General features: G+C 35.1%; 1 protein-coding gene across 3 annotated transcripts in view; it reads right to left on the bottom strand.

Moving 5' to 3' along the window:
- Positions 1 to 25,348, bottom strand: part of agap3 (ArfGAP with GTPase domain, ankyrin repeat and PH domain 3) — a 171,436-nt gene that overhangs the window by 65,293 nt on the left and 80,795 nt on the right. For all 3 annotated transcript variants that reach the window (XM_058765033.1, XM_058765034.1, XM_058765032.1), the window contains exons 4-9: positions 19,470 to 19,555; positions 17,066 to 17,207; positions 16,550 to 16,684; positions 12,971 to 13,098; positions 11,805 to 11,960; positions 7,397 to 7,480 (exon numbers count right to left, since the gene is read on the bottom strand). In XM_058765033.1, coding sequence (XP_058621016.1) covers positions 7,397 to 7,480; positions 11,805 to 11,960; positions 12,971 to 13,098; positions 16,550 to 16,684; positions 17,066 to 17,207; positions 19,470 to 19,555 — 731 coding nt within the window. The remainder of the gene's footprint in view (positions 1 to 7,396; positions 7,481 to 11,804; positions 11,961 to 12,970; positions 13,099 to 16,549; positions 16,685 to 17,065; positions 17,208 to 19,469; positions 19,556 to 25,348) is intronic.

The following is a 25,348-nucleotide window of genomic DNA, read 5'->3' as shown; positions in this document are numbered from 1 at the left end:
GAATAAAGCGCATGTAAACTTTTGAACAGGGTCATTTTTATATATTCAACTATTATTTTCTCTTGTGGACTATATGTAAAATTCTTTTATGTGAAATATCTCTTTCAGGTCAGTACTAAATAAACAATAGCATGCATTTTGTATGATCCCTCTTATTTTGGTAAAATAATCAACATTTTGCAGATTCTGCAAGGTGTATGTAAACTTTTGACTTCAACTATGTATGTATGTTTGCGCGCATTTGCGCGTGTATGTATGTATGTATGTATGTATGATACATGTGTATATATATATATATATATATATATATATATATGTATATATATATATATATATGTATATATATATACATGTATGTATGTATGTATGTATGTATGTATGTATATATATATATATATATATATATATATATATATATATATATATATATATATATATATATATATATATATATATATATACACACACAAATATGAAAACATATTTAAAATAAAAAGTAATTTAATTTATGCCATGAGCTGCCATTGATAGAGCTGTCAAGTTATTAACATTCAAAATAATTTATATAATAAATATTATATTTTTATAATCCATATATTTTATATACTTATTATATATATTATATTATATTATATTATATTATATTATGTTGTTATAAAATTCAGAGCAATCAATTCAAGCATTAAATAATTTCATTTCAAATAGGTGGGGAAAATAAAGTATATAAAACTTTGTGACAATATTATCCCACCCCCTCTGATCTCTGACATTAGCGGTAAGTAAGTCAAAGAAAAAAATTCCAGTCCAGAACAACTTTTCCACTGATGAATAACGTTGAATTGGGCTCCGGCTCCGAGTCTGTGCTCATGAAAGTCTGTGAGGGCCTCACATCAGTGCTGTGGGGGGAGAGCAGAGGCTAAATCCAATTTGTGCATGGACTCAGTGTGTATTCTTTCACCCGTTGCGCCGGCGAACTCTCTTAGACCTCTGCGAGCACGAGGATTAGAGCCTGTGATCCCCAGCTCTTCAAAAGCTTCCAGCCTCCGTCCCGTCCCCTGCTCAAGGCCTCACCATCAATCTCCCGCTGTTCTTTTAAAAAAACACTCACTGAGTACTTATCCCCTAAAGTCCAGCCAGGACAAACACTCCCCGGCCAGGACTGGAAGTGCACAGAGTTGGGCGGCAGGGAGCAAAGGGGGGTTTGGGTGGCCTGTTTTGGCTTAATTAGGGGATTAGGGAAGATTCCTGTGCTCTTTACCACTTCCTGTTGGGAGTGAGAGAGTAGGAGGGCTCTGATGTGTTAACCGGCCAGCCCCGACCCCGAAGGGGACTAATCCACGTGAAGAATACACTACTTGCTAAACATCAGGTGCTGACCCGGGGTCAACCGGGTATCATGGTGTTTACCCGACAATCAAGCCCTAATCCTCTCCTCTTGATCTGATCCCTCCATGGATATTCTCTCTCCTCAATACAACGCTATCTACTCAACCACCCTAGAAATAATACTGAAAACCTGTTGACACTTAGTGTCTCTCAAAAGGACTTTAAACATTACTTTGTAACATATTTGATTTGAATAAATGCATCAATCAAATGCTTGTTACATATTTTATATTACATTACATTTAAGCTCAAACAGTAAATAAAATAAAATAGCAAAGAATGTGTTGAAAACCAACTTGAACAGTAGTCTGCCAAATGCATACAAATAAAATAGAGTGAAAACAATATGTAAAAATTGACTTGTTATATGTAATAAAAAAAAAAAAACTGAAACAGTAATCTGCCAAATGCTTACAAATAAAATTAATAAAATGAGAAATAAAATATGTAAAAAGACGACTTATTAAATATTAATATAAGACATAATATTAACATTTTTATTAAATAAAATATTATATATTATATATATATATATATATTAGTGGTGGGCCGTTATCGGCGTTAACGTGCTGCGTTAACGTGAGACTCTTATCGGGCGATAAAAAAAATATCGCCGTTAATCTATTCTCAAAGTTGGGTTGGGAGCTGGATCTATACTACGCAAGCTATGATGACTTTCACCTTGATATTTTAGCGCGGATGTATACCTAGCCGAATTGCACTGTAGGGGGGCGAGAACGAGTCTTCCAACCTGTGTGTATGCGTGCTAACATGGATGCAGCTATGAAGCCGCCGGGTTTGCTTCAGGAAAATTTATTTTAAGAAGCTTCCCAATGGAAATCGGCAAGTCATTTCTGTCTCTCGTTACATGGTCGCGCTCTCTGTATCAGCGCACAGCGGAGTTCCGCCCGGTTCGCACACACAAACAAACAAGCGTAAGCGCACACACAAGTGAGCACACTCCACTCCTATTTGTAAATATTAAGCCGCAAAACGCCTATTTAAATATGACTTCTGTGTGTCTCTGTGTTAATGTATGGCGCAGGCGATGCGGGTTTGTTCACTACTCATACAGAAGACCGCGTGGCGCTTGCTGCGATATTAACGCCTGTCGTCTCACTAAATGAGGACATAAATACATGAACAACATCTCCAGAACTGCTCTGAGAGTCACTTCATGAGCATTCGAGCATTTCATTTGAGAAAAACTATCCTCACGGCAACCCGTCAAAATAAAAGTTCGGTTTCACTTGAAGACATTGGGCAGAACGTAATAGGCTACTACTACTAAACTATTAAAACCTTATCTTTAAGGAATAATCATACAATGTCTTCAATGTTATTATCAATATTAAATTCTTGATGACTGCTAGTTGTTTACTTATCTACTTGGCAGAATTCAAATGAGCCATTTTAATCTAGATTAATCTAGATTAATTCCAAGATTACAGTGAGATTAATCTAGATTAAAAAATTAATCTATGCCCACCACTAATATATATATATATATATATATATATATATATATATATATATATATATATATATATATATATATATATATATACATACACACACACATATATTGCATTCATGTAGCTACTGTAGCACAGCAATCTGACAAAGGCATAAAATAAAAAATAAAAATAAAAATGTTAATTAATTTCTCCAGCTCTGACTGATATAATAATCCTTTAAAAACACTGTAAATAAAGATGTGGTTGAGTGCTTTGGTCAAACTCGTATTCTTGCCTGTATTTGATGTTCACAATATATCATGAACATTATACTAGAAGTGTCATTTGTGAAGCAGCAGCCATCTGTTAGCTGAACTGGCCTTTCATTATTTGTTCAATAATGCCTGTGTTCCTACAGAAGTGCTATTGGTTTGCCACTCAAATACATGAAAAGGACAGCCGGGTGACCTCTTCTGGCAACGGCCTCTGTGTTTGTACATGACCGTCACAGAAGTCACGTCTGTTTCGAACAGTCATGGATGCATAAACATGATCGGTGAAATCACACCCCACAGTGCTGAAACAGATCAATGCTAAAGCAGACAAATATGAACGTCTAGCAGCAATAAAAAGAACGTAAAGCAATTTGTACAGGGTGGATTTGTGGAACTTGACAAATGACCTCGATGTACTTTAATAATTCAGATATTATGCATTACTTCTGAAATCATTAAAACACATTCAACCTATTCCTTACAAAAAGTAGCAGGTTAACATGAAATACCATGATTTATTTGACTTGTTAATAATTATTATCTGCGTTAAAGTATCATAAATCTAAATATCAAAAATAAAAATCAAATGTCTACTGTCTAGTTACTGTCTAATATCAGTGTACTGCAGCTTTATTGCAGTAAATTTTTGTAAGAGATTACTGTAAAGCAATTTTTTTAATTTCAGTTTAAATTTTTTAAATTTTAAAATTGAAAATAAAAAAACTATATATTTATAGTTTAATAAATGTATATTTACAAAAAATTAGCAATCATGGTAGTGTTTGTTGTATTGCCTTAAGATATGTAAATAAATTGCATTACAGTTAAGTTTGAGTATAAAATAATAAAAAAAGGTAAATAAATTGCATTACAGTAAAATCAATATAAAAAAATAGAAAATTAGATTTAAATAAATAAATGGCATTACAGTCAATTTTGAGTATAAATTAAAAAAAAAGTAAATAAATTGCATTACAGTAAAACCAGTATAAAAAATAGAAAATTTGATTTAAATAAATATATAAATGGAATTACAGTTAATTTTGCGTACAAAAGAAAATATGATGCAAATAAAAAGCATTACAGTAAACTGTGAGTGTAAAAATATTAAATCTTGATGTAAATAAATAGCATTACAATAAATTTTGAGTATAAAATCATAAAGATTATGCAAATGGATTGCATTACAGTAAATTTTGAGTATAAAATAACAGAAAATGGTATAAGAAATTTCAATGAGAAACACCTTAGTGGGAATAATGGGAATTACAAAATAAAATAAAATACAATTATATTAAAAGCAACAGGGCATTATGTTAATGCACTTAAATCTAAAGGTAAACATAAAATAAAATGATTAAAGCATAAAATATAAAACAATAAAATAAAGTAAAACATAAGGAGAATGTGACGTATGTCATAAGAATATACATATTAAAAAATGTCTTCAAAAGTAATGCAAAAGGTAGTTTACATTACATTAGACTCCTTTTACCAAGACCTACATTCCATTTAGCCAACATAAATACACGACTGCCTTATTTAATGCCCACACACCTGTCTGTCCTCTGTCATCTCCTAAACCTACAGACACACAGTGTTCCTGCAGCTCAAACAGACACGTCTATCTTCAGGATGGCCTCCGTTCTGTGGTCAGCGGAGGGGGAAAGAAAGAGGAACTTACTGGGATTAAACACAAAAGCCTTGTGTTGACAGTCTCCCTGTGTCACCCCTGAGCTATCACTGCTATTGTTGTCCTTATTTACCATTTTTACTGATTGGGAGGGTGTGGGGGGGGTCCACAGTGTGTAATTTGCCCAGTGGGAGGTAATTATACTCCCATGGCACTTTGATCTTCCTGACTGTGCATTTGACTGGCCGGGCAATCAGCTCCATTCAAAGGTATCCCAGCATGGCCGGCGTCCCCCCTCTCCTTTACTCTCTCTGTGACTCTCCACTACAGACAAACAGATTACAATGACGGCTCTTAAAGGGATAATCTTTAAAGCGGGAGTGTAATTGATGTACAAAGGAGGTAAAGTAAAGGAGGTTGACAGAGGATATAGACGTGTAATATGTTAACTGTAAGAGGGACGCGTCACCCCCATCATCTTAATGCTATGATCCATATACGCCTGATTGCTCATGAACTTTTCAGTAAAAAAAAAAATGCAAAAAAGATTGCAATTGAGATTAATTTACTTTTCAGATCTTCAATTTATAATAAAATTATTTGTAATTTTTTTCTCTCAGAACACAACAGAATTGCATTGAATTTACAAAATTCATTTAACAACAAACTATTTTTGTAAACTGTTTCTAAACTACTTTAAACTACTATTTGTAAACTGTTATATGTAAAATAGCTTTGTAAACTACTTGCAAACTAGTTTATATATTTGGAAATTATTTCTAAACTACTTTTGTAAATCAATTTTGTTTAAACTACCTTCTCTGAACTACTACTTGGCAAGAATTTCTAAAACACTTCAGCAAACTCTATCTAAACTACCTTTGTAAATGACTTCTATCACTATTTTATTTGTAAACTATTTCTATACTACTATGAAATTAGTATTTATAAACTATTTCTAAACTAGTTTTGTAAACGAGTACTAAACTACCTTGAAAAATTATCATTTGAAAACTATTTGGAAGGTAATTCTAAACAATTTTATTTGGAAACTATTCCTAAACTACTACATGAAAACTACTTCTAAATTAGTGATATAAACTATTTCTAAACTATCTTATTTATTTTTTATAAACGACTTCCAAACTGCTATTTGTAAATGATTTCTAAACTGCCTTTGTAAACTACTATTTGTAAACTACAAACTACTACATGGAAACTATTTCTAAATATACTTAGAAACTACTCTTTTTTTAAACGTATGTAAACTACTGTGTGAAACCAGATTTGCTTAAAGTCAGAGGTTGCATGTGACACTTGTCACAGGGATGATGTCTGTTCAATGTGACAATGCTAATCTCTGGCAGGGGTTAAAGGTTAAGGCTAGGGTTAATTTGAAAATTGAATCAGAGGCTCAAAAAAGAACAAATGAATGAACAACTCTACTAAAGAAAAATAAATATTTGACAGCTACTCCGTCAAGAACTACCGCTAATTACCAAGACGAATCCTTTCAAAACCACATTAGCTCTTTCTGACGTCAGACGTCAGAGTATTTCGCTAAACAGAATTCAATTTCTGTTCAAACCAATACAATAAAAAAAAAAAAACGGACTAATGTAGAATGTAAAGACATTTTTTTCTCATAAATGTTAAAGATTGCCAAAAGTTTCTATACATTATTTAAAAAAACAAAGCAAAAAATAAATTACAGGGAATTTTAAAGGACACACAGTTTCATAAATTATATTAAATTATTTAAAAAATCATGGACACTCAAATGCACCAAACACAAATTTCCTTGTAAAGGCAATATGTGTGTGAGTGTGTGTGTGTGTGTGTGTGTGTATGTATATATATCTAAAAATGCATGCATGAATATATATATATATATATATATATATATATATATATATATATATATATATATATATATATATATATATATATATATATATATATATATATATATATATATATATATATATATATATATATACACACACATACATATATACAAACACACACACACAGAACAAAATATAAAAATGATATATCCAACATAAAACCAAAATAAACACTAAATAAGAAATTTAACGATTCAAAGACAATATTTCCTAAAATATAAGTTCATGGACATTCAAACACATCATGAGAAGAGTAGGCCAAAGATGGAGTACCAATTTCTTACAGTGTTGAAACTGATTCACAAAAAAGCAAAGAGTATTTTGTTGGTTACCAAATTATTGTTATATATCACATAAATAATTACAATATATAATAACATTTTAATAATATACATATAATTCGGCAATCTGCATACCAACTACCACCATTAGGACAACAGGTTAGATAGAAAAAGCAAAAAAAGTTAAACTGTGTTACACTGACATCTGTTGGTCGCACAAAGAAACTGACTGAGAAAACTTAAAACAATCAAGTTCATAATTTCAAAAAAGTTTAAAAAGTTTGCATGCACTTTTAGTGCTGACACACACACACACACACACACACACACATTTCATATATACACACAAAAACCCTTAGGATATTGACATTTGACTAATCCTCATAACCGGTCTACAGTTCTACCCTATTACAGTGTACTTACCTCATATAATATGCGTACGAATGCGGTGACGTACCTGTTTGATGGGTATGGCCCTTCCACTCCCTATACTGTCAGTTTTACTCTCAATGCTCTTTGTCTGATCACTGGCTTTCCGTGACTGCAAAGAAACAAGACAAGATGTCAGTGCAAAAAGCAAATTGGGAACACACGTGGAGGTGGGGAGGGTGTGTGTGTGTGAGTTGTGCCTTAACTCTAGTGTGTATGTGTGTGTGTGTGAAGTGAGTGTTGGTGTGTGTGGTGGGGGACAACATAAAATCGCAAGAAAGAGGCTCAAATAAACGCGCAAGCAGAACGGTGCAAACATACAGCAGCACATTGAACGTGCAGTATATATAGATATATATTTACACAGACCAGGACAGACACACAGAACAAAACGACAACGGAAAATATCAAGTTCGACCAATAACGAAACACAGGAAGTCAGAACTAAACCCCCCAAGAGCTCTTTTGTGATCTTTGGCGCCTCCCTGTGGCTTTACCAACCACAGACGCATCAGATTCAAACAATACAAGAACAATAAATGCAGCTTTATATACAAAAAAGGTTAGCAGAGAGGGAAAAAAGAGGGAGTTAATACGGTGCATCTTATTCTGACAGCTTCCACCTGTTAAAACATCTGACAAACATATGTCAGACGAGAATAAAAAAAAGATTCAGAATTAGGGTTAGATTCACAAACATTTCAAAACAAAGCAAAATCAAGAGAAAGAAAAGATAGTTTATACATCATTTCAGTTCTGGATTTCAAGACGTCCTTTCGCTTTTCAGTGGCTGGAAATGGCATTAGGGAAAGAATAAATGTTAAACAATGAATCCTCTCATACAAAATGACCCACAATGCAACATGAATGCTCACTCATACCCGACAGACAACATTATGGCGCTCATTCGCAAATGGAGAGAGAGATAAAGTTTCATGATCGACTCAAATAAACTAGGCTAATGTGTATTTTTCAACAGTTTATTTTTTCGTTTGGATATATACAGACACCATACAAATCAAGTCACAGGTTTACGTGGAAATAGTCAACAGGCAGAGCCACACATTGCAGTTCCCACAAGAGAGAGTTTGACTAAAGAGGCGCTGTTTCATATATCTCATATATGTATAGAATATACTTTCTATAGAATACCATTGGAAATCAAATTCAATACAAGATATACGGCAGTCTATATTTGTCCATTATTGAATGATATAAAAAAACGAAACAGTGTGCAACGCATGGAACAGTTCATCTTAGCACATCGTCATGAAATAAAAAAATGAAAAAGCAAAAACAATCAAACAAAAGAACAAAATAATGGCTCTGGGTCACAAATAGATACTACATTCATACAAGTCGGTGCATTTCTGTCACGCTTCTCTATGTCTATGAAGGCCTTCATATCGTTCAGACTTCACACCGAGCGAGGAAACCGCTTCCGCGCGCCGCCGCGGCACCTGCATCAACTAAACGAGCGGCTTTATAAACGCATCACAACGCAATGTGACGTCTCAGGGCGTCATGTGACATCATGTTAGTTTCACAGTTGAATGGTGGTCAGCATATCGAACAAGAAAAGCTATGTCATCCGGAATCCGGATTCACATCTTTTTATCTTTGAGGGATCCGGCGCTATGCCGACCGTGCAGCATCGGGACCTCGACTAGCATCACATTCCAGTATGACGTGGTTCACAAAGCCGCGGTCTTGTTAATAAAGATGAAACGGAGACGCGGGGGGCGGTTCGTGGCGTTCGGTGTGAAGTTTGACTAGCTAAACTAACCCATCAGACACAGAACTCAAAAGGAAAGACAATAAATAGGAAAATAAATAGAAAAAAAAAAAAAAAACAGAATATCTTGGCAAAGTGTTCGGAATTACCGCAAAAGTTCTGTCCGTTTGAGTTACGAAGCAATTTTGGGCGTTGTTGATGGCTATTGTCCGGGTTGGTGAACATTTAGCAATAAAATGACTGATTATGATTCAGTTCAGTGTGTTCATGTAACGCAAGTTCGAAATCTGTCTTTTTCTGTCCAACCAAATGTCCTTTAAACTCAACCATGGCTGCCAAGGGGCAAGTGTCCAAGAAAGCCATGGTGATACCCACGATGCAATGCGGGCTATTAGGGGGAATAAAGCAGCGCTTGTTTGCTCCTCCTCACTGAGGACCCCCTCCCATAATGCATTGCGGTCGTACCACCACCACCAAGGGCTCGTCTAATTGAGGAGAAGCTGGAAAGCCCTTTTAGTTGAAGAAAGGTTGGAAACAGAAGAACAAATCTGGAAATATCGACAAAAACAGTTCAACACTTTGGTCACGGGGAGCGTGGACAGAAAGGTTGTAAGGGGGGCAATGGATCGCAAAAATGCGTAGACATCTACATTGGAGATGATGGCGGATGTAGTATGATTATTGGCTTTTTACAGGGCAAAATAGTGATGATGTGTTGTGAAATAATAAAATAAAATAAACCCCTTCCCTCTTCCTGTTCTCTCACAGAATGGAAAATAAACAGACGCCACATTAGACCAATGATAAAAATATCTGAATGGTCATTTTAGGTATCATGGAAGCACTGTGCTTGGTTTCCTGTCCTCTGCTGACATCTAGTGGCAAAGACACACACTTATGAAATGATATTCATGAGAGAATGTTATGAATTATGAGGTGACAGGAAATATTACTAAATCGGCAAACTGTTCTTTTTATATGATTCAATAATTACATGAGCTTTAGTCTTTACATTTTTTAAAAAGTAATTATTATTTTTTATAACATTTTTAACAAAATATTTAATTATGGCTTTCTTTAAAATGTAAATATTTTATTTAGTGTGGAACAAAATTAGTTGTTACTGACTGCAAACAAAAAAATCTTTTTTTATTCAGTCTTACCTTAATTTATTGGCACTGGTATTTATGTATTTGAATACATATATAATTTTTTTCTTTCTTTCTTTGTAGGCGACTGTCCAAATGCTATCCTTTACTCTACTAGTGGTAACAAATTTACTCTTTCACTATGACCCAAAAGACTATGATTATAAGGCCACTCTTGACTTGGAACAATTAAATAATATCGAACATAAATTATATGTATATGACTTTGAAAAAAGCTGCCGAAAACTCTGGTGATCAGCTAGCAAACACAAAACAAAGGCTTTCCTCATTTTTCGCATGCTATTTCTAAAAATTTAACTCAGAGTGGCTATTATAATCCAATTGCCAATGAGATGACTGGTTAGAGATGTCGTCGAAAGGGGAAATTAGTAACCGATCCAGATCTCCCGGCCGTCTTCTGAACGTCGTAGAGAGGCTGCGTGGCCCCTCCCTCTTGGTTTGGCTCCTCCCACTCTCCCTCCCCGCCCTCACCCCTGTTCCCGCCCACACTGTAAGTCCGGCTCCTCAGAAGGTCATGAGTTGAAACTCCCGCTCGCTCTGCCACTCGGGCACCCAGACGGGGTAGGTGGCGTGCTTCGGCTCCGTAACGCGCACCGGCAGAGCGTCGTGTCTCGCGTGGACGGGGTTAGACACGACCTAGCAGGGAGGGAGGGAGAAAAAGGACAGGGGACGCTAGCACAAGAGCCGCCACTGCTGCAGCCAATCACCTTGCGGGATCCTTTTGATTGGAGGAGACTTTGAGGGGAATGGGGACAAATTCGACTGGTTATTTGGGGAGGGGGGGGGGGTGATTGGCTGAATGGACAAAGGTGGATCTTGATTGGTTAGATTGGAGATGGTGGTGTTGCTAGTACAGTGTGTGTGGCTCTGCCTCTCTCTCTGTCTGGCTCCAGCGGAAAGACACGCTAGGTGAATGTCTGTTAAAGAAGAGAAGGGGGCGGGGCTTGCTAGGGAATTTTGCTGATTGACACAGTGAAATTAGGAAGGGCACAGGGAAAACATCAGTATCGGGGAGGGCAGGTATTCAAATCCAGAGAAGATAAAAAGCTAAGTTCCCTTGGTGTAAAGCTTTTCAATTTACAGTGTATATAAAGGACGAGGCAAATAAAAATGGCGGAAAAAATAGCGTAAATCAAAGCGCCTTTCCTTGTTCTAAACATCTCTTGTCATTTTAATGCTTGCCTCCCCGCGTTTACTGAAATATGTAGCTATAAAAAGCATGTGGTCATGCGCTTCTGTGGTGGTAGCAGAGGCAGGAGGGATTCAGTTACACTTAGCTCCATACCTCCCTCTTGTGGTCAGAGATGGCATTACGCTCTCTGGCTTTGCCCTCCACTGCCCTGGGTTTGAGGGGAAGGGGGTGATGAGACCTAAGGGCAGATCCACTCACTGCAGACCTAGAAACAGCTTCTCTCTAGCTCACTGGCCGTCTGAAAGCAGCAGGGGCTGCTGGGAGATCTGCAGTCAGGGGAAGTCCAGCACTCTCAGTAGTGGGAGTGCGTGGTGCTCTGCATTAGCTGCCTCATACTTACTGTGAAGATGTTGGAGCGTCGTTTGGACTGCTTGCGGATGGGCGTGGGAGTGTTGGAGGCGGCCACCGTCTCGATGCGCATCTCCCTCTGGCTTATGCTGGGGGTGGAGGGAACGGAGGAGGAGTAATCGCTGAACGCGCCTCCTCCATTAGCAGCCTGAAACAAACAGAGTGGGAATGGGGATAGATAGACAGATAGACAGATAGATAGATAGATAGATAGATAGATAGATAGATAGATAGATAGATAGATAGATAGATAGATGATAGACAGACAGGCACACAGATAGATAGATAGACAGATAGATAGATGATAGACAGACAGAGAGACAGATAGATAGACAGATGGATAGATGGACAGACAGACAGACAGACAGACAGACAGACAGGCACACAGATAGATAGAGAGATAGAGAGATAGATGGAGAGATAGATGGAGAGATGATAGACAGACAGGCACACAGATAGATAGATGGATAGATGGATAGATGGATAGATGGATAGATGGATAGATGGATAGATGGATAGATAGACAGACAGACAGAGAGACAGATAGAGAGACAGACAGACAGACAGATAGATAGATGGATAGATGGATAGATGGATAGATGGATAGATAGAGTGAACACAAAATTATCAGCATGATTTTCTGGATTTTGACAGGCAGCACATTTTATATAGTTTATTATAGTTCATAAAGGCCTATTCTTCCGTCCCAATTCTCATACTTGTTCATACTTGTATGAATATGATAATAGGAAAGTACATGTAAGTGTGCAGTAATATGTCATAAAATTGTGTCCTGATACCACATATGCCTTTGTTGCACACTATGAGTGTTTGTTAGTAGCCACGGTAAACCTTTTAATGCATTAAATAGCTACTACAATTATTGTTACTGTTGTAAATCTATAATAAATATTTCTGTAATTTTATTTAATTTATTTGTGATGACAGTTTTTTAAAGTCAAAATAATGAACTATTTTTGTAGAAAATATACCATGGTAACTTAAAATATGACACAGAACTTAAAATATGTGAACTTAAATATGTGCATTCTAAATAACAACTAGCCAATTGTGATTCAGTTTACATGCTAGTTGCTTCAGGACAGGTTTAGGCTAAATGAGGCTGATCCTAGATCAGAACAAACACCCCAGACTCACCTGATTGATGTGTACAGAGGGGATGGATGCGGACGGAACTGACGAGTGGCTGGGAGAGTTGGGCAGAGATTTACACGGACCAATCGAAAGCTGCTGTTTTTTCCTCAGCGCCACCACTTTCTGAGCAACTGCAATCACACATCATAAATATTACAACTATGAAATCAATGCATTAAATAGATTAAAAGGGACAGTAAAGACATTTATAATTTTTGTTTCAAACAACTGCTGTTCTTCACGTTTTCTAAAAAAAAAAAAAAAAAAAAAAGAGGAAAAAATAAAACAAAAAATAAATGTTTGTTAAGCAGCAAATCAGAATATTACAATGTTAATATATTCAAATAGAAAACAGTTCATTTAAATTGTAATAATATTTCACAATTCTACTGTATTTTTGATCAAGCATAAGACAGTTAAAAAAAAAAAATCTCATCAAACTTTTGAATCATAGGGTAAAATACTAGCTGTTTTTGTTGTTTTAGTTCTGCAAATGACCAACTATGCTTATGGGAACATTTAATAATTCAGCTGTCTATTAATAACCTATAACATCTTTCAAAGCCCCTGATTTGCAGTAAATGTGACTACAACAATACTACAAAGTAATTTATTTGCAAATATAATTCATAAAAGGCGATAAATTTATATGACATTGAGTGCTTATTTTGGTAGGAGATGTTCAAAACTTATGTACAATATGTTACGATTTTTCAGTTCTAATGACGCACATAAGGTTTCTTCCCCAGCTGTGAAATGTTTTTGAGCAGATTTACTGCATGAAACTGGAAACCCTGGAGACTTGGTGTGTGCCTACAGCCATTTAACAAGTGACTCAACATTATTCACTTTTACTTTTCGCAAAAACAAAGTAACAGAGAAAGAACGAGCTGCACACAAGCGAAAGAACCGGCAACGTCGAGATGATCTCGTCTCCAGACAACAAGCGCATCGGTCTTTTAATTATTTCAAATGCAGCCCGAGGAGACAATTACTAATAATATAATAATAAATACCCCCTTCATGGTCATACCTTTAAAGATTAATACATCAAAATACATGATCAACTTCACAGAGATTGATCACTATTGTCGTTTTATGATGATGTCAACTATTTTTAAGTGTCTGATAACCAGCGTGCAATGAATGTTTTAACTGATATGTAATTATTGCTTTACATCTGCTAAAAATAATCATTAGACTACAACAACAAAGCATAACATGTTTTATGAACATCATAGTATTATTATTATTATTATTATTATTATATTAACAACAACAATGATAATAGTTATTGTTACTGGAAATTCTTTTTTGTTTATTAAAATGTTTTTGTCTCTAAATAATAAAAATAACAACAATAATAATTATTATCATTACTGTTTTTGTTGTTAATACAATAATAATAATAGCAATAATAATTATTATTAATAATAATAACATTCTTATTATTGATTCATTATGTTTATAGTGTAAATGAAAACAAAGTAACAGAGAAAGAACGAGCTGCACACAAGCGAAAGAACCGGCAAAGTCGAGATGATGTTGGTCCGTCTGCGTTTTCAAAAAGTCGAACAGCTCACCGTCTCCAGACAACAAGTGCATCTCTGTCTTTTAATTATTTCAAATGCAGCCCGAGGAGGCAATTACACGCAGGAGAAAACAGCAACCGTCAACACCCCAGCAATAAAGGCAGGGACGAGAGAAATCCATCCTGACAACTATGATATTGGAGAGCGCGGAGGAAACTGCAACACTGTGGAGCAATAAAGCTGCCCCTGCAACCGCGGGAGGAAGTCTCACACGGATATATAGAGCAGCGATACCAGATTACTGCGCGGCTGCTTGATAAATACTTATGTAATATGTATTTCTAGGTGCTGTGAAACCACTCTACCTCGAGCAGGCGGCTAGAGGGACACAAAAGAGATGTGTGGGCAGATTTCTGTAGCTTACTCTGCGATACAATCATGCCACATGACGACAGTGGGCGGAAGAGAGCGCTATCAGTGAACTCAGAGTGCCACTGATATTCCAGCAGGTTCTCAGGATTGTTTGTAATAAATGCACTAACCACTAGTGACATAAAACACGCTGGAAAAACACAGCTCTTTGTTAGATGAGGAGATAAAAGCAGGATCCAGAATAGGGCTGCAACAAAAGATTATTTTGATAATCGATTAATCTTACGATTATTAGAACGATTAATCACCGATTATTTCACTGATTAATCAGTAGACATTGACTGATTAATCAGCTTTTGCAATTAGTTACAATGTTGAGTCATGCATATTCTAACAAATATATAACGGTAATCACTTCAGCTTTTTAAAGTCATTATGTAATTACAATTATTATACAAATAAATATATTTGGCACACAAAATAAATGACCGACAGAGAAACTCTCTCACTCACCATGTAATTAGCTATATGAAAAAGTATGTTATGATGTCAACTATTTTTAAGTGTCTGATAACCAGCGTGCAATGAATGTTTTAACTGATATGTAATTATTGCTTTACATCTGCTAAAAATAATCATTAGACTACAACAACAAAGCATAACATGTTTTATGAACATTATAGTATTATTAGTATTATATTAACAACAACAATGATAATAGTTATTGTAACTGGAAATTCTTTTTTGTTTATTAAAAGTTTTTGTCTAAATAAAAATAACAACAATAATAATTATTATCACTGTTTTTGTTGTTAATACAATAACAATAATAACAATAATAATAATAATAATAATAATTATTATTATTATTGATTCATTATGTTTATAGTGTAAATGAAAATTAATTTTGCTTATTAAAAGTTTTAACCTGTGTCTAACTAATAATAATAATAATAATAATAATAATAATAATAATAATAATAATAATAATAATTATTATTATTTTATATTAACAACAACATTGATAATAATAATTATTGCTATTGGAAATTCATTTTCGCTTATTAAAAGTTTTAGTCTGTGTCTAAATAATAATAACAACAACAACAATAATTATTTTTGTTGTTAATATAATAATAATAATAGTATTCTTGTTATTGTTTTCATTATGTTTACAGTGTAAATGAAAATTAATTTGTTTATTATTTTATTATTATTGTAAATATATCAACAACAAAAACAACACCAATAATAATAATGATAAAATGGAAAGTAATTCATAAAAAAGTCCTATTTAGAAATGGAAAAAAAAATATATATATAAAAAAATGCATTCCTGAATAAATGGATAAAATTACTGGCTTGGATGGGCTAGATTTGTTGTTCTAAAAACATTCTTACAAGCTCTTCACAAAAATACTTTTAGAATTTTTACAGCTTACACAGGATTCACATAAAATATTACCAAAAATTATCAGGAGAAACAAGGAACTGCAGTCCAATACTGATCCACATTTATATATAAAAGACAAGCTATGTACTTCATTTACAGAGGTCAACCCTAAAGGTCATGAAGAACAGAGAAAATGAACTGCAAACCAGGTTGGTAAACTCACACCTGAGGATAAACACTTAAAGTAGTGTTCAGAGACACTGGTTAACACATCTGGCATCTCACCATCTTGAAAGACTCTCTCGACGTTAAGACCATAGGTGGAGCAGGTTTCGTAATATGTGGAGCGTTTCAGGTCGTTGGACAGTTTTCGAGCCCGGGCGTCATCTATCACTCTCGGGTTGGCAGCGCTGATAGCATCTAGAAATCATATGATGGCATAAGACATGGAATATTAATTTTTGGGTGTACTATTCCTTTAAACTCTCTCTTCGGCACACATAATGACAGTACAGCATTTACATGCTCATAATTGTTAATTATGTGTCTCATCAAAGTGCAATTTGCATACAAGTACTGGGCAAATGTGTAAGAAAGAGTCTTTCAGCTCACTGCAGATGAGACTTCATATCCTGCTGCTTTGTGAAAGCAAGACGAACGTACCATTTCGTCACCTTTAGACTATGACTAAGTGCGAGACTTTCATGGTGGATTTAATAAAAACAAGTGCACATCAAATTTGGTGCATCCTGTGTTCTACTGTAGAAGAATAATAGAGTCAGTGATGGTGTTATGACTCACCCTGCGTCCCCACCAGCACCATGGGAACCTCTGCCGTGTTCCTGTAGCTGGAAAGACGCAGGAAGTAGTTATAAACTGTTTGGAAGCTGATCTCATCCTCCAAGCTGAAGACGAACACCACCGCGTCCACCCAGGCAGCAAACTGAAATGCAACAACAAAACCGTATCAATCTCAGCATCTTCAAATAACTCCTTTTGATTTAGCTATCAGATTTTGCTTTTTTAAACAATATACTATATTATATTAATATTTTGAATCAGTTTTTATCATTTAGTTTTTTCATTGTAATTTTGGTTCCAGTTTTAGCAATTTTGTGTATTTATTAAAAATCTGGGGTTAGTAGCCTTTTTTATTTTGAAAGAAATTAATACTTTTATTCAATAGGCTTATATTGAAAAATGTATATTACACATATATATATATATATACATATACATACATACATACATATACACACATATACATATATATATATACACACATAAATATTTATATACACACGCACATATATATATACACACAGCATTATTTTAGTACCAACTTTAGTATTTATGTATTATTTTTGTACCACTGAAAGACACTATTGCAGTTAATATTTTACTTGTTAATATTTTTAATATTACTTTATACTTGTTAATATTTTTAATCAGTTTTTATTTCTATATTTTCCACGTTCATTTTAGATCAAATTTGAGCAATTTTGTTATGGTTTTTTTGTTTTTTCATTTTTTGAAGGTTTTGTTTTTGTATTTTATTTATTTATTTGTTATTTTAGTACATCAAGATAAATTAAGCCGTGGTAACTAGTAAAATATATATTTTTATATATTTAATTTAATTTAATGTTTATATTATATCAAAAATGTTTTTGTTTTTTTATTTAGTTTCCGTTAAATATAATAAGCCTCTATCTATCATCTGAACAGCTACTGAGCAGATGAACCATGTTATATGCTAGTTATATTTTGTAGTGTAGGCAGGTACATTTCAGTAATTTTAAGCGATTTTAGTAGTTTACTGAAGCCTTACGTGTGAGTTATTCCTCTATTTGTTTTCCATTTCCTGCAGGAGAATAATTCTAATCATGGATAAATAACGCGACCAGCAACTCGAATTGTTTCGGAGCCCTGAGACACACTCACTGACGTCTGCTTGAAATTTGAAGGGCCACATTACAAATTCTTGTGGTAATTTGCATTCTAATCAATTACGCATTACCATAAAACCAGCTAAACGGAACACAGACTAACAGAGAATAATTATCACCGCAATTCCACCAGGAGCTACACTGGCAGAAAAGTTTCACTCGAAATCCCCATTCCCACAACACAGGAAGTCAGTACTCATCCACAGCTGAAAGCTGCCGTGAGAACCATCAGACTATAATTACACTGAGCCGCAGCAAAATGTGAAAATATGGCCACCCTGAAATGGGCCCCATGGGGCAAGTACAGCGGTTCATATCGACATGGCCCCGCGTCCCGCTCTCTGCTGGGGGAATGAAGACTGGGTGACACATTTGTGGAATATTTTAGCAGCTATTTGGACAGTTCTCTGCTTTTCTCAACTTGCGAAAAATCTCACTTTCTCGGATATCATCAATTATTGTAGCGCCGCGTCAGCATGCAGCCCTGGAGCTGCAAATTGAACAAGATAATTAAGGTGTTTGGGGTATTACTAGTACTTTACAAGGAAATATGTAAACAGTTTTTATCCACAAACGCTACAGTTAGACGTCCTTACATGACCAGAAAATTCACCCGAAACGACTTTAAGAATGCTCATGCTGCTCTTTTCCATACAGTGCAAGCATACAATGACCAAAGTGTATGTTCATTTCCCCTACTTTTACAATTAGTTTACCTTTGCTGTCATCTAATCCTTACTTTGCTTCAATCTATAAAAACACTACAAATTTAAGAATACTGTTAAATGTAATCTTTAGCAAATCTCATAATGAACATCCATTTTTATATTGCACATTATGAATTATTATCAGTATATCATATTTTAATTGTAAAATGGGTCCTTCTCTATAATACAAGTCATGATGAACACATGTACCATACATGGCCTTTTCACCCTTTTTTGGACCTCAATAGCCACTGGTCACTATATACTTTGTTGTACAATCAATTTTCTATGGAATAGAGCAGCATGAACATTCTGCATATCATCTCCTTTTGTGTTCCACGTTTTAGTTATTTTAGTGCATCAAGATATACTAAATTAAAATGAGAAATGCTGTCTTGGCATCTAGCTTTATATATGTAATACATATTAGTATATTTTTATTTATTTCAGTTAATGTTTATTTTATTTCAAGTAACATTTTTTATGGTTTTAATTTTAGTTTTGGTTAACTATAATAACTGCCGATTTCATATTTAACTTGTGGCTTACCTGCAGTTCTGGCGGGCCACCTTCATCCCTGATCAGCAAGAGATAACTCTGCCCATCCACCACAATCTCCTTTTTAAACCTCCCTCCTGCAAGAACACAGAATAACATTAATTATATCGTTTCTACAACACGGTCGTCTCTAAAGCTCATTTACCAGCAGGCAGTGTGCCGCTGACGTCAACGCCATCAAGATTAAGGGACTGAAGATACACCCCTGAGGAACCCCCTCTAGCCCCGTCAATCTGATCGCACAAACATTTCCCATTTTCAGCTTACGCATACCTTCTGGCAGTTGTGAAGTGTTGGACAAGGGATGGAGAAAGAGAGAGAAAGAGCGAATGAGTTAGTGAGCGTGTAAATGAGTGTTTGGGATGAATGTGTTTGCATGTCTAAACATGACTAATGATTAAACCCAGCAGAAAGCCACCCATCGCTCCTGCTTCATTATACAGCACATGGAAACATGGGAATCTCTGTTAACACTGATAAAAAAGAAATATCAGCCAACAATTGAAATTAGGCAAGCCTTATTCGAAATCTGAGTTATTTTGACACCAGCAGTGAGATGAGAGTCTGAGACTGATTTTTCACCCTTCATTTATTCCCTTTTCAACAGATGTGTTTTTTTCCTTCCTCGCAGCCGCTGGCGCTGAAAGCTGATGGAACTTTGATGCCATTGAGATTCTCTCAAATTAAATTGCACTTTTTTTATAGTAGGAAAGTTTGTGGAGTCGAATAAAACTTGCCTTACAGTAATCTTCTAGGAGGACAAAAGAGGAAGGGTGAGATCTTTACAGATTATGACAGGTGAAGAAGGCAAGGCAATGTGTAGAATATATGAACAGCCTGGAGAGGAAAGGGCTCGCTTTGGTTGAACTTCACCTAAAAGTGTCAGGAATTTAAATAAGGAGCCATTGAAAGGCACAGAATGGTACAGTGGCATGGTACAGGAATTATGTAACAATGTTAACTGACTGAATGAAAATATGAAAAATTAATTAAATAAAAAAATTAAAAATATATTTAATACAAAATGTATTTAATAAAAGTACATAAATTATAGGCTTATATAATGTTGAAACAAATTACTGTAATAATAAATAAATAATTCTTAATTTAATTATTACTTCAACACTAATTTGATTTTACAGTAAGAAGTATAATAAATTATAAAATTAATTATAAACTATAAATACATTTGATCTATATACACATATACATATACTGTGTGCCATATATACATACTCTGTGTGTGTGTGTGTGTGTGTGTGTGTGTGTGTGTGTGTGAAAATTAATCTGCATTGTTAATTCTTTTGCTCTTTTATTTAAATTCACAAAAATCTAACCTTTCATTGGATAATAAGAATTTAAAATGGGGGGAAATATCATTATGAAATAAATGTTTTTCTCAAATTATTGGCACAATTATTGGCACCCCTAGAAATTCTTATGAGTAAAATATCTCTGAAGTATATTCCCATTCATATTCACAATTTTGAGCACTCCTGGGTGATTATGAACATGCAATTATCCAGCCATGGCTTCATGTTTTCACAGAAATATAAATAGGAGGGAAAACAAAACAAAAAGCCCAAATTCCAAATTAATCATCCATCACAATGAGAAAAACCAAAGAATATATTTCTGATGTGCAGCAAAAGATAATTGAGCTTCACAAATTAGTGAAGTGGCTTTAAGAAGAGCTAGAGCAGTGAAAATTCCCATTTCCACCATCAGGGCAATAATTAAGAATTTCCAATCAACATAAAATGTTACGAAACTGCCTGGAAGAGGACGTGTGTCTATATCATCCTAATGCACGGTGAGAAGGAGAGTTTGAGTGGCTAAAGACTCTCCAAGGACCACAGCTGGAGAATTGCAGAAAATAGTTGAGTCTCGGGGTCAGAAAACCTTAAAAAAAAAGTGTCAAACAGCACCTACATCACCACATGTTGTTTGGGAGGGTTTCAAGAACAATTCTCCTCGCTCATCCAAAAACAAACTCCAGCATATTCAGTTATCAGACACGACAGGAACTTCAAATGGGACTGGCTTCTATGGTCCGATGAAACTAAAAAAAATGAGCTTTTTAGCAGCAAACACTCAAGATGGGTTTGGTGAACACAGGGATAAAAAGTACCCCATGTGTACAATGAAATATACTGCTGTATTTTTGATGTTGTGGGCCTATATTTCTGCTGGAGGTCCTGGACATCTTGTTTAGACACATGGCATCATGGATTCTATCAAATACCAACAGATAAAAAAAAAATCAATAAGTGACTGACTCTTAGAAATCTTATAATGGGCCATGTTTGGATCTTCCAACTGTACAATAATCCAAAAATGAGTCACTGAGCACAAAACCAAGCTTCTGCTGGCCATTCCAGTCCTCTGACCTGAACCCTACAGAAAATGAGTGGTGAACTGAAGAGAAGAAGCACCAACATGGAGCTGGGAATCTAAAGGGTCTGGAGTGATTCTGGATGAAGGAATGGTCTCTGATCTCTTGTCAGGTGTTCTCTAACCTCATCAGGCATTACAGGAGAACATTTAGAGCAGTTAAACTTGCAAGTGGAGGTTTCAAAAAGTATTGAATAAAAGGGTGCCGTTAATTGTGGCCAATGTGTATTAGAGAAAAACATTTATTTCATAATAATATTTCCCCCCATTTTAAATTCTTATTATCCAATGAAAGGTTAAATTTTTGTGAATTTTTTTAATTAAAGATCAAAAGGATTAACAATGCAGATTAATTTTCACAGCCTTCTTGGATCATATTTACCAAGGGTGCCGATATTTTTGGCCATGACTGTATACATATATATACATATACATACATATACATATACACACACACACACACACACACACACACACACACACAATTATTTTTTAATAAATTTTTTTATGAAAATATCCTTTTAATGATTAAATCATTATTAAAAGTAATAAACACAAAATAGACTGAACTAGTTTGATTATGTGAGCATTGTTCATGAGGGGACTAATTTGTGCAAAATGCAATGAACCTAACTTGACTTTCCATTTCCAGTGTGATAAATAAACATGAAGTGACCGGAGTGACTATTTTGAAACATGTTTTGATTCATTATTTGATCTGACTGCCAAAAATTAAAGATAAAAGGTATTATACCAAATCAAATTAAAAATGCAGAGCAATTAGAGCAGGACACTCTTGACATGCAACGTGATGAGAAAATGTGACAATGTAGCATAATGCATACTATTTCACTATAAAAAGTAGTCAGCATTCAGTTCAGTTCATTCAGTGCATGACCTCCCTTTACTTTAACTCTATTTTGTTCTGGGAAATGCATGATGGAGCTTTGACACTTCTGAGCACCTCCTATTGGATAAATATAATGATTGAATGCTTGTTGCACAGTGTATGACTGAAACCTGTGGAAGTTTGTACCTCATAGCAAATCCTTACTTCCAAGTTCAGTGACCTCTGGAGTAAATTGGCATTAAGAGGTTCACCGAGGGCACTGAAGTACAGCCCGATGGAGCAGTGAGGGACGTTAATAATAGCAGAACGAAACACAACATGACCCTACATGGAGATTTCAACCAGTGACCTCATATCGACTGAGAGATATTATCCATAAAGCCATTATGCCAAGAACACTACACTTTTAATTAGTTCACCTGTGTCCATAGCTATTTTTATTTCGTCAATGCTTCCCCTTGAGCTTAAAAACTAAATTTTTTAGAATTTCAGCATAGTAACAGGAGAAAGTGAACAATATGTTCATGTGGGCCAATGTGAATACACCTGCAAGCATAATAAATATGCACAATAGGGGTTTGTGATATTTATTGCCTACAATATTGTAACTGCTGTTTTAACAATATGCAAACTGACATTATCGAGCGTCACTCACTTTGCAAAAAACAAACTAAAAAATGTCTTGAGAGGCCAAAAGAATTCACTGCATGATGAAGCCTATTAGAATGCAGCTCGAATGACCCTATATTTCAAGTTCTGAGAGCAAAAATATCCTTGTATGTGTTTTTAGTTTTTTATAGTTATAAGATATGATAATAGTAAAAGGGATAGTTCACCCAAAAATGAAAATTACCCCATGATTTACTTACCCTCAAGCCATGCTAGGTGTATATGACTTTCTTCTTTCAGACAAATACAATTGGAGTTATATTAAAAAATATCCTGGCTCTCGCAAGCTTTATTATGGCAGTGAATAGGGGTTGAGATTTTGAAGCGCAAAAAAGAACATTCACTCATCATAAAAAGTGCTCCACATTCACTAGAGAGTGGCGTTCCAGAAGATGACGTCAGACATAGGTGTAGTGTAAGCTCCAGTGAGAATATGGTAGTCTCACGAGAACAAAGATTTGTTTATAAAACAAAAGGAACCCCAGTTTCCTCTTGGCGCATATATCGAAATCCTCCAACATTTTTCTTTACAAATCCTCATTTTGTACTTCGAATTCTTGACTGGTGTTTTTCTTTGCACTCTGCGTTGGTCACTTCTCACAGGAGCTTATGCCTACGCCCTATGTCATTGGCAGGAACGCCACTATCTCATGAATGTGTGTGCAACAGCTAGGGGAAGCTATAGAGATTATGTAATGAGATTATAAATATGGATATTTTTCTTACATAAACGCATCGATTCACTTCAGAAGGCCTTTATTAACCCCCCTGGAGCAGTGTGAAGCATTTTTTTATGAATCATGGACTCATACCTCAAACCCCATTCACTGCCATTATAAAGCTTGGAACAACCAGGGGTGTGTTTCCCAAAAGCATCGTTAGCCAACTCGTTAGTTCCATTGAACTCTATTGGTAACAATGGAACTTGTGACCATATTTGCTTTTGGGAAACACACCCCAGGACAATTTTTTAAATAAATAATTCTGATTGCATTGGTCTGAAAGAAGAAACTCATATAGACCGAGGATGGCTTGAGGAAGAGTAAATCTTGGGGTAATTAAAATTTTTGGGTGAACCATCACTAAGTAATATCACACAAGCACGGCTACCATTTTCCTAAATATTAGCGTGTGAGCATGATTGCGATTGCGAATGTGATATTAACTGTATACAACAGTTCAGAAAATAGAGCAGTTAATGCTTTTTTGTTTCGCCAATTAAAATAGCTCCAAACAAAGCCGGATCAGAACATTTGTTTGTCTAAAGCCTGGAATACAATACGTAATTTTTGCCCCAATTTTCCCCCGATTTTACAGTCTGAACAAGTTGACGCTAGTTGAGGAAAGTCGGAGCCAGATTACAGCTGACAGATTCCACAGAAAATCGCGTGGTGTATGAAAATCGCTGGATGGAGTACGACTCCATCCAGTCGGAGGATATCAAACATATTTGATATTTTCAGCCGATTTTAGAACACATATGTTTTCATTTGTCATGCGTCTCCTAGCAACAAGGCGCACGTTTCTGCATGAATTCGTTGTGATCGGAACAACTTTAAAGTCTGGTAGTGTATGATCTTCAGTCGCGTAGTGTATGATGCCCAGTTTTCCTTTGTCACTATTTACATAGTCGGTAAGTGTATGATGCCTAGTGTTTTAAAAATCTGTTCAGATTTTAAAAGTCGTGTAGTGTATTCCAGCCTTTATAGCAATACTTTGGTGTTTTGTTCTTGAAGGAATCATTTGAGTCAGTAATTCAATGATTCATTCATAAAGACAACCACTTGCTTTGTTTCTAAAAGAATCAGCCGTTTGCGAATCAGCGGTTTTAGTGTCATATCTTTTTATCCATGACAGGCCTAAACCAGCCAAGGTACCAGCATAAAAACACACTGAGCAAAATAATGTTTAAATTATCGTTAGCAAAAAATAAAAATAAAAATGTCGTCAATGTCGC

This window comes from Onychostoma macrolepis, chromosome 24 (genome assembly GCF_012432095.1).
Source record: "Onychostoma macrolepis isolate SWU-2019 chromosome 24, ASM1243209v1, whole genome shotgun sequence".
In the NCBI taxonomy this organism is placed as follows: domain Eukaryota; kingdom Metazoa; phylum Chordata; class Actinopteri; order Cypriniformes; family Cyprinidae; genus Onychostoma; species Onychostoma macrolepis.
This window is presented reverse-complemented; position numbering and strand designations above follow the sequence as displayed.